The following is an 11,161-nucleotide window of genomic DNA, read 5'->3' as shown; positions in this document are numbered from 1 at the left end:
CCCCATCCTCTTCACCCCCCACCTCCCCACTCATCCATCTACCCAGCAATCCATCTATCTATCCATCTATCCATCCATCAATTATCTATCATCTACCTACCTACCTACCTGTTGCTGTGTTGTTGTTAGGGGCCTTCAAGTTGATTTTCGACTCATAACAGAGTAGAACTGCCTCATAGGGTTTTCTAGACTGTAATGTTTACAGCAGCAGATCACTAAGTCTTTTCTCCCATAGAGGTACTGGGTAGGTTTGAACTACCAACCTTTTTGTTAGCAGCCAAGCACTTTACCATTGTGCCACCAGGGCTCCTTATCTACCTACCTACTTACTACAATCATCTAGCTATACTCATCAAACAATCAATCTGTCTACCTACCTACCTATCCATCTATCCACTCATTCACCCACCCACCGACCCACCAACCCACCGACCTACCAACTTACCTACCTCTCTTCCTATCTATCTTCATCATCATCTATCTAATTTTTGGCAACCTTTCTTCTATTTTTCTGCCAGTCTCAGATGTGAGGGTGGCTCTTTGTTGTAATTTGCTCTTCTCGGCTTCTTAGGGGAACAGCTTTTCACATGGATGGTGTCTGTATTGCCTCATCTTGAGAGCTGCCTGTTCTTATTCCTGCCTGAAGCATTGGCTTCTTGCTTATCCTCATGTGATTTTTCTTCTTTGATCTCTATAAAAGGCCCATCTGGGCCTGTGACGCACCCACAATCACGTCCCCTGCAAGCACGTCCCCTGGCCTCCTCTCTGGCCTCTCCAGAGCACTGATGGTCTGCTGGCTTCATGGCTTGCCCTGCTCTGGCTCTGTAGAGGTCCCCTGAGCACTCTGCTGAATTCACCCTCCAGCTCCCAAGGCCATCCAAGCCTCCTCTCCCCCATGAGGTCGTTCCAAATATTTTAACCCAGAATTATTTCTACATTTTCTAAAGAAATCTACAGTCCAACTATAGACTTAGTTTTTGTTATAATCTGATTGAAATCACTCTCTTACTGTGTCATGGGCATTAGGAGTGTTTCACAATGAGGTTTTAGGTTTCCTGAGGAGGGGACCCTGGTTTATGCCACTCTGATACATTTTAGCCTTGTTCCAATAATGGACATGATAACGGAAGCTCATAAGTACTATCCACGTGAGAAGCAAATGCTCTCCGGCACAGGCTGGACAGCTCCATCAGTACTGATCAGAGAGAACCCAAGAGCATCCCTCAAGGAAGCTGGGTGGATCAAGGGGAAGCAGGTCAAGGTAAAATTCAGATGGCTCTGATTGACAGCAGCCTTCTCTTGCCGGAGATGGGGAGTAGATGACCCTGCTCCTTTGATTCTTTATTCTCCATTCATTCAGGCTTCCTGCTGACCACGCCCATCCACTTCCTAACCAGGGTCAGGTGTGCAGGTTCCCTCCTGCACAGGTCATTGCACAGGTCAACCTGCACTTGCTGAATTGATAGGCGAGTGAGGAATTCCTGCAAAGCTGCTTCCTTGGGACTCTCCCGCCCCTGGCATGTAGGAGCCCCGCCCCATCACACCACATTTGCCTGGGCTGCATGGGCTGCACAGGTGTGAGAGAACACACTCACAGATGCTTCACAAAGCCGGTAGAAGTCAACACTCAGGTACGCTCGGATGCCATCGATGGCTCCAGGAAGGGTGACCCCACGCAGAAGCAGGGCGGTGAGGACCACGTACGGCATGGTGGCTGTGATCCACACGACCTGGGGGAGAGGACTGTGTCACCAGGCTGTACCAGCCACAAGCGGTGGAGTCTCAGCTGGAGAGGGTGCTGGTAGGAAGTGAGCACAAGGTCATCAGGATGCTTTGTAACTAAAAAGAGAGGTGGCCTTTGATTAGAGAGCCCAACCTCCAAACAACATTTCATAGGACGTCAGCTTAGCAAATGCTCCTTGTGGTGCCTTCTATCTCAAACACCTTTCCCAGAGATTAACAAAGGGAAGAACAATTCAGTAAGAAAGGGACATTGCTTTTCTGCATTTGGTCTGTCCCAGTAGGTGACAGTGGCTGAATTCCTCAGTGATATAGGAGTGAAGTCGCACTGATTGTGTGATTGTGCACCTTGATTGGGCATAAAAAGGTGGATTCTGGGGTGCAATGGGAGGAGAGGAGAGGAGAAACCCATCATTATGGAAAAGTTCCCATGTGTTGGCATTTCATTACGGGTTATTATCACAAGTGATGGACACATTTTGGTCAAAATTGTTTTCAGTGCCCAGATATAAAAAATATAATTTTATCAGAGAGAAGTAAGTCATGTTGTGCTTGTCTTAGTGCTGAAAGCACTCTGCTGTGGGTGCTTTCTCCTTCGAGGCCCTCTCCCAACCACGGCCCATGTGTCCACTACCCAAACTAACCAAGTTCCACGTGTCCAAGTTCACTCCCTAACCCAAGCATGGTCAATGTGTCTACTTTCCAACCAAACTATGGACCCTCTGTTCAGTCCCTGACCTAAGCACAACCCGCATGTCCACCCCCCAACTCAACCATGGCCCATGAGTCCATTTTCTAACCCAACCACAACCCATGTGTCCACTTTCCAATCCAGCTAAGGTCAGGTGTCCAAGTGCACTCCCCACCCCAATCAAGCACCACATGTCCACTCCCCAAATGAACCATGGCCCATATGTCCACTGCCTAACCCAACCATTGTCCATGTGTTCACTTGCTAACCCAATCAGAGCCCACGTGTTCACTCCTCAACCTAACCATGACCCATATGTCCATTCCCCAACCCAACCACGGCCCTCATGTCCACTCCTCAACCCAAACACAGCCCATGAATCCACTCCCCAACCCAACTATGTCCCACATGTCCACTCCCCAACCCAATCATAGCCTATGTTTCCACTCCCTGACCCAACCATGGCCCATGTGTCTACTCCTCAACCCAAACACAGCCCACATGGCCACTCCCCAACCCAATCATAGCCTGTTTCTACTGCCCAACCTAACCACGGCCCATATGTCCATTCCCCAAAAGCAGAGGCCTAGTTGTCTCACCTTCCCGGAAGTCTTCACTCCCTTCCACAAGCTGAAGTAGAGCAGCACAATGACCAGCACCAGGCAGAACGTGAGCTGCCACCGGGGAGCGCCCAGGTCGCCGATGCCGCGGCTCTGGTGGAGGTGCAACACGCCACGCCTGGAGAGAGAAGGCAGAGGGCCAGGACATCACCAGAGGTTCTGGAGGGAAGTTATCTTCCCACCTAGGACTGGGACTGAGTAGCTGAGCTTGCCTAGAGAGACTCTCCTTCCTCAACTCAGCATGGCAGAAAGCACTTATCCTGACCAAACTAGAGTCACCCACCCAAAAGGTCTGGTCCATCAGCCCTGAGCTTCTCCTGCCCTAGAGGTGGGCAGAGAAGATGAGCCATATGCGTGATGGGAGGCTCTGTAAGGAAGTCCAGGCTTTGCCTTTCACTTTAAGGCACCCCTGCTCTTTGGGGCTGGGGAAGGGAACAGACGCCTTAGGTCTTTGAAGGAAAGGTGCCATAGAAACCAGAGGGAATATGCTCAGTGACGTGGGTGTGCCCGCTGCTGCCCTTGGGACGGTCCAGGTTCCCTAAGCAGGGGTAAGGGCTGAGTAGGTTCTAAGCAATCATACAGGATGCACAGACACCTGCCTGCTTTCTCAGGGTGATGGCTTATAGCATGGCTTACACCACTCCTGCTGCTTGAAGAGGCCTCCTCCAGTAACAGACTCTTGCGTGACATTGCTCCAAGTTTGATCAAGAACCACATATGAAGAAGCGGAGCCAACATGGTGCTATAGACAGAATATAGACACCCTCTGCAGCAAAGACCCAAAAAACTAAGTAAAGCAGATACAAATGCCAACCCTGGAACCCTAAGCATCAAATGAAGGGATAAAGAAATAGATCAAGGACCAAATGGAATTAAAAACAGACAGAACAGAGAACAAGGAAAGCTATGGAGTGAAGGTCACCTGCCCGCTAATGTGGCACAGCTTCATCATCTTGGAACAAAGCCAACAATGATCCTGGACAGGGAGTATGGAAAGGCAACTTCACGGAGCTCTCAACAGGAGACAGAGCACCTGGTAACCAGGGAAACATGCTTTCCCTCCCGTCACCCTTCTGCATTGTATGCTGCCTCTGCCACTTTCCTATGGGCCACGGTCACTCAGCCAGAGAAATACTGGTTCACTGCCTGCCCTGGGTCCACCCTGCCCCCACCAGCTGGCTCCTGCTGAGACATTTCTTTCTCTTTCCCTTTCTTCTTTTTCTTTTTCCCTCCCACCTAGCCCCCTGTGCCACCTCCATCCCTTACCAACAGGCTGTGCCATGCCGCTTGGCTGGAGAGGCACCGGCTCACCACCATGCCTGGTCTGCCCTACTCCTGCTGGCCAGCTCCCTCAGCGCCATATTTTTTATCTCTCTTTGCCGGCCTTCCTTTTCTTTCTCCTTCCCACCTAGCCCCTTGTGCTACCTCTCCGCCTTCTCAACAGGCTGTGCCATATGACTTGGCTAGAGAGCCACTGGCACATAGCCTCCCCGGGTCTCTCCCACCCCGACCTGCTGGCTCTTGTCATGTCACCATTTTTTTCCTCTTTCCCTTTATTCCTTTCCTTTCTCCCTCTCACCTAGCCCCCTGTGCTGTCTCCACCCCTTACCAATGGGAAGCGCCATGCCACTCAGCTGGGCAGGCACCAGCTTGCTGCCACTGTCTGCCCCTCCCCCACTGGTCAAACTCCCTCAGTGTCCTATCATTTATTTATTTAATTTTTCCCTTTTCCCTTTCATCTTTTTCTTTCTGCCTCCCACCTGGCCCCATGCACTGCCTCTGCCCCTTCCTGATGGGCCATGCCATGCTGCTTGGTGAGAGAGACACCAGCTCACCATCACTCCCCGTTCACACCACCCCCACTGGCCAGTGCCCTCAGTGCCATTTTTTTTCTTTTCTCTTTCTTTCTTTCTTCCTTTTCTTTCTCCCTCTCACCTAACCCCATGCACTGCCTGTGCCCCTTCTTGGTGGGCTGTGCCACAGCGCTCAGCTAGAGAGCCACCGGCACATGACCTCCTCAGGTCTGCCCCACCCCCATCTGCAGCTCCTGCCATGCTGCCTTTTTTTTCTTTTCTCTGTTTCCCTTTCTTTCTTCCTCTCACCTAGCCCCTTATGCCACCTCTACCTTGTCCTACTGGGCCATACCTTGCTGTCTCGGCTAGAGAGCCACCAGCCCGTGGCTGCCCTGGGTCTTCCCTGCCCCTACCCACCAGCTCCCGCAGCGTCACCATTTTTTGCTTTTGTTTCTCTCACCTTTCTTTCTCCCACCTAGCTCTGCACATCACATCCCGTCCCTTCCAACTGGCCCTCGAGTCCAACCTGCCCCTACTCATTGGCCTCCACCACACTGCCAGTTTTTTTTTTTTTTTTCTTTCCTCTCTCTGTCTTTTCCTTCTCCCTTGGACCCAGCCCTGTATGCCACCTCCCCTCCCCCAAACTCTGCCACACCGCTGTGGCTAGAGAGCCACTGGTCGACCGCTATCTCGGGTCCACCCCACCCCCATCGTGCTGCCACTCACTTTATTTTTTCTTTTCTTTTTAAATTTTCTTTCTAAATTTTCTTTCTTTTCTTTTTACCTCCCACCTAGCCTCATATGTCACTAACCCCCCTTTCCTGCCTTCCCCAGTTCTGCCCAGCCCCTATCCACTGGCTACTTTTAAAAAATCTTTCTCTTTTCTTTTCTTTCTCCCCCCACCTAGCTCCATACACCAATGCCCCTTCCCACCAGCCCCTTATGTGATACCACAGCTAAAGCATCCCTGGTGCTCAGGCCAGCAACCACACCAGGCCCGCACTGCCCGCCTCCTGCTGCTTGACCAGCTGCTGAGTGGTCGGAAACAAGTGTGCATCACTCCCCATCCAAAACCCCTGCCTATCTGGTGAGGGGCTGGGAAAGCTCCCACACCACTGGACCAACATCAGGAGACAGCACCTGACCAGTCTGCTCTCAGCCACCTCACCAAACCAGTTGTGATGGTTAAGATTGTGTGACAACTTGGCTGGACCATGATTCTCCGTGTTTTAATGCAATTACTCCCATGATTGAATATACTGTGAGTAGCCAACCAGATGAGAGGGAGTCTCCTTGGGGGTGTGGCCTGCATCTGTATATAAGCAGACGTTCTGGCTTTTTGCTCTCTCTGGATCCTGCGGCTGTTTCCTGTTGTCTCATCTCCCGTTCTTGGGACTTGAGCTGTCAGCTTATCTGCCGAACCTGGGATTTGTCGATTTGCACAGCCTGTGAGTAGGAGCCCTGCTCTCCGACCTTCCAATCTTGGGCTTGCCAGCTTCTGCAGCTGTGTGACTTGGGAGAGGCCTCTACCCTGGTCCACAGACTTGGGACGTTTTAGCCTCCACAATCGTGTGAGCTGTTTCCTTGACATAATCTCTTTCTATATATATATTTATACACTTCACTGGTTTTGCTTCTCTGGAGAACCCAGCCTAAGACACTCCCCAACCTGCTTCAGGAAGGATGCGAAACTGACTGCCCCCTCTCCATCACCCCCAACATCTCTAACTTCGAGTGATGAAAGAACACAGGAAATACACAGTCGAGAACTGAAGAATGGAAAGTTATACAAGCCTCAGGTTTGAAGGAGGCTGATCTTCAGTCGCATTTATCTCCTGGGCTGCTCCACTCACTAGTAGTTCCAATTCCAAATACTTGTTTTAAGACACCAGTGTCATAACTAGCTTCTTTACTGGGAGCAAACTGAAGCAAAAAGTGAATTTTATGAGAAGGAAAATGCAGTATCAAATAATGGAAGTATACTAACAACATGCTAAAGTCTAAAAAAGAAAAAAATACCAACAACAATTCACATCTCCTGACCTTGCCCTGCTGGACTCAAATCAAAAGCATATAGTGACTATCATACAGTTAATTAGTTTATAACTTGGGGTGCTAGCACATCATTTTGCATAACTGACTTCCTTGTGGTTTGACTTTAGACTACAAGTTCTCAGAGCCCTCAGCAAACTCTTTTCCTTGTTGAATCATTTCTGTCCAGGCTCACTCCTGCTCACTGGGCCATGAACTGCTCTGTCCCAGGTACAGCACGAGTTTCCTCAGTGACCTGGCTTTGCAGAGCCCACCTCCTCTGCACAAAATGCTCCCCTTCCTCTTCTCAGCCTGCAAGGGACAATTCCTGCCAGCTCAGATATTGCCTCTGCTGTGGAATCTCTTCTTTCCTGAGCCAACTGAGTGGCTGCTTCCTTTTGCTTCCCACTGCAACACACACTGTGAGCACACAACATATGGGGTCTGTGATTGCTGAGGTCTGAGCAGGAGCACCTAGAACAGAGGTCCACAAACTACAGCCCATGGGCCAAATCCAGCTGGCCACCTGTTTTCCTAACGGTCCTGAGCTAAGAATGATTTCTACATTTGTCAGATGCTTGAAAAAAACATTTTTAAAGAAGAATATTTCATGGCAGCAGAAAAATATCTTAAATGTAAATTTCAGCGTTTATATATAAAGTTTTATTGAATATAGCCACACCCATTTGTTTACGTTTTGTGTATGGCTGCTTTCACTCCAATGCAGAGTTGAGTACTTGCCACGGAGACCACCTGAGTGTAAGCCTGTGAGATATTTACTATCTGACCCCTCACAGAAACAGTTTAACGATGCCTAACCTAAAAGATTAAAATTGCCTTTTTTTTGCTTTTGCATACAGAGTGCTGGAATCGTAGGAAACCTGGAAATGTGAAAAAACTATTACTGTGTGATTAAGAGTTCATCCAAGGGCTGTGGGGACCATGGTCTCCGGGAACATCTAGCTCAACTGGCATAACACAGTTTACAAAGACAATGTTCTACACCAGTGTACAGTGAAGCAGGCTCACTCTGCCTGTTGCTGCCCTGTCCACCCAGACAAGGTGGTAACTATCATGCTCACAGATGAGCAATCAGCAAAGAACACCTGGCCTGCCTGCTCTGACATAGCAAAACAAAACAAAAAAGCAGGACAAAACAAATGAACATACAATCAATAAATAAAGAAAATAATACCTTAATGTCTCAGAGACAGCAGACTACATCAAAACATGTAAAAAAAAACAGGACAAGATGTCTCCTGCAAATGACCAAAATAGTCAGATGACCTTTCAGTAGAAGAAAAGGAGTCGAACTACCTGATATGGAATTCAAAAGACTGATATTTAGGGCTCTCCAAGAGATAAGGAAAGAGATCAAGGAAAACATAGACAAAACCGAGGAAAAAACAGACAAAATCAAGAAAAAACACAGACAAAACCAATGAAAAATAGCCAAAACCAAGGAAAACACAAAGCAACAGAAAAATTCAGGAAAATAATATAAGAACAAAGTGTCAAAATAAATAAACAATTAGAAACCATACAAAAACGGCAACTAAAAATCCAAAAGATAAACAACAAAATCTCAGAAATGGACAACTCAAAAGAAAGTTTTAGGAACAAATGTGAAACAATGGAAGACAGAATCAGCAAGACTGAAGACAAATCCACGCATGGCACTTTGAGGAAAAATCAGAGAAAAGAATGCAGAAAACATAAGAATTATATGGGACACAATCAAGAGCAAAAAATCTGTGTGTGATCAGAGTTCCAGAACAGGAAGAGAAAATGGAAAACACAGAGAATATTGTTGAAGATTTTCTGGCAGAAAACTTCCCAAATATCATGGAAGATGAAAAGCTGACCATCCAAGAAGCTCAATGAACCACACATAGGATAGACCCTAAAAGAAAGTCACCAAGACACATCATAATCACATTTGTCAAAACCAAAACAAAGAAAGAATCCTAAGTAGCTTGAGAAAAACAAAAAGTCACTTACAAAGGGGAAACAATAAGACTAAGCTCTGATTGCTCAGCAGAAGCTATGCAGGCAAGAACGCAGTAGAATGACATACATAAAACCTTGAAAGAAAAAACTGCCTACCAAGAATGATATATCCTGCAAAAATCTCTCTCAGATACAATGGTGTAATTAGGGCATTTTCAGATAAATAGAAATTAAGGGAATTTGCAAAACCCAAATCAAACTTACAAGAAATTTTAAAGGCAGTCCTCCAGTTAGAGAACCAGCAACATCAGACAACAACCGGAGTCTAAGACACAAGACAACATCAGCCAGGCACCAACCTAGATAAAGAACTCTTAATAATAAAATCAAGCCAAAAGACTTAAAACAGGGAAACAGAGATGTTAATCTGTAAATGACAACAATGTCAAAACAATAAAAGGAGGAATAAACAGTGTAGGTATAGAACTTTCAAATCGAAAGGAAGTTAAGGAGATATCAAATAATAACAGACTAGTTCAAACTTAGAAAGGTAAGGGTAAATTTCAAGGTAACTACAAAGAAAGTTAACAAACCTATTCTTGAGAATAAAAAAGAAGAAAAACATAAAGCTTCAGTAAACACAAAATCCACAATAACAAAAGAAAAGAAAACAGAATCCACAAACAAAAGGAACTCAAGGTAAGAGGAACAAAGGAAACATCAGCACCACAAAAAAAATACACAACAATATGACAGCAGTAAACTCATACCTATCAATAATCACACTGAATATAAGTGGTTTACACGTGCCTGTAAAGAGACAGAGAGTGGCAGAATGGATTAAAAAAAAAAAAGACCCATCAATATGCTGTCTACAGGAGACACATCTTAGATACAAAGACATAAATTTATTAAAAATCAAAGGATGGAGAAAACATATCAAGCAAACAGTAACCATAAAAGTGCAGGAGTGGCAATACTAATCTCACATAAAATAGATTTTAAGGCAAAAACAACAATAAAAGACAAGGAAGGACATTATATAGTGATTATAGGGACAATCCACCAAGAAGACATAACCTTAATAAATATCTATGCACTCAACAACAAGGTCCCAAAATACATAAAACAAACTCTAACAGCACAGAAAAGAGAGATAAACAGCTCCATAATAACAGTAGGAGACTTCAACACTCCACTCTTGGATAAGGACAGAACATCTAGAAAGAAAATCAACAGAGACATAGAAGATCTAAAGGCCAAAATCGACCAATTGGGCCTCATAGACATATATAGAACACTCCACTCAACAGCAGAAAACTACACATTCTTTTCCAATGCACATGGAACATTCTCCAGAATAGACCACATTTTAGGCCACAAAGCAGCCCTCAATAAAATTCAAAACATCAGAATAACACAAAATATTCTCTGATCACAACACCATAAAAGTAGACATCAATAACAGGAAGAGCAAGTATAAAAAACATCAAATACATGGAAACTGAATAACACCTTGCTTAAAAACAACTGAGTAACAGACGAAATCAAAGAAGGAATAAAAAAAAAATCCTAGAATCAAATGAGAATGAAAAGATATCATACCAAAACTTTTGAGACACAGCAAGGGCAGTGCTCAGAGGTTAATTTATAGCAATAAATGCACACTTCAAAAAAGAACGGGCAAAATCAAAACATTAGCTCTACAACTGGAACAAATAGAGAGAAAACAGCAAAGAAGCCTACAGACACCAGAAAAAAGAAATAATAAAGATTAGAGCAGAAATAAATGAAATGAACAGAAAAACAATAGAAAGAGTCAACAAGACCAAAAGTTGGTTCCTTGTAAAGATCATCAATATCGACAAACCATTGGCTAAACTGATGAACAACAGGAGAGGATTCAAATAACCCAAAGAAGAAATGAGATGGGGGACATTACAACAGATCCAGCTGAAATAAAAAAGGATCATAATACAATATTATGAAAAACTGTACACCAACAAATTTGAGAACTTAGAATAAATGGACAAATTTCTAGAAACACACTGCCTACCTAAACTAACACAAACTGAGATAGAAAATCTGAATAGACCCAAATCAAGAGAAGAGACTGAAGAGGTTAAAAAACAACATCAACAAGAAAAAAGCCCTGGCCTGGATGGCTTCACTGAAGAATTCTACCAAATATTCAGAGAAGAGCTCACACCAGTACTACTCAAACTTTCAGAGCATTGAAAAGGAAGGAATACTCCCGAATTCATTCTATGAAACCATCATAACCCTGATACTAAAGCCAGGCAAAGACACCACAAAAAAAAAAGAAAATTACAGAC

The 11,161-nt window shown here is 45.3% G+C and overlaps 1 protein-coding gene across 1 annotated transcript in view; it reads right to left on the bottom strand.

Annotated features, from left to right (window-relative positions):
- SLC6A3 (solute carrier family 6 member 3) overlaps positions 1–11,161 on the bottom strand; it is a 57,783-nt gene that overhangs the window by 24,729 nt on the left and 21,893 nt on the right. Inside the window, exons 4-5 of the mRNA XM_004380281.3 lie at positions 3,031–3,169; positions 1,596–1,730 (exon numbers count right to left, since the gene is read on the bottom strand). Coding sequence (XP_004380338.1) covers positions 1,596–1,730; positions 3,031–3,169 — 274 coding nt within the window. The remainder of the gene's footprint in view (positions 1–1,595; positions 1,731–3,030; positions 3,170–11,161) is intronic.

This window comes from Trichechus manatus, unplaced genomic scaffold (assembly GCF_000243295.1).
Source record: "Trichechus manatus latirostris isolate Lorelei unplaced genomic scaffold, TriManLat1.0 scaffold00072, whole genome shotgun sequence".
NCBI classification, from domain to species: Eukaryota; Metazoa; Chordata; class Mammalia; order Sirenia; family Trichechidae; genus Trichechus; species Trichechus manatus.
This window is presented reverse-complemented; position numbering and strand designations above follow the sequence as displayed.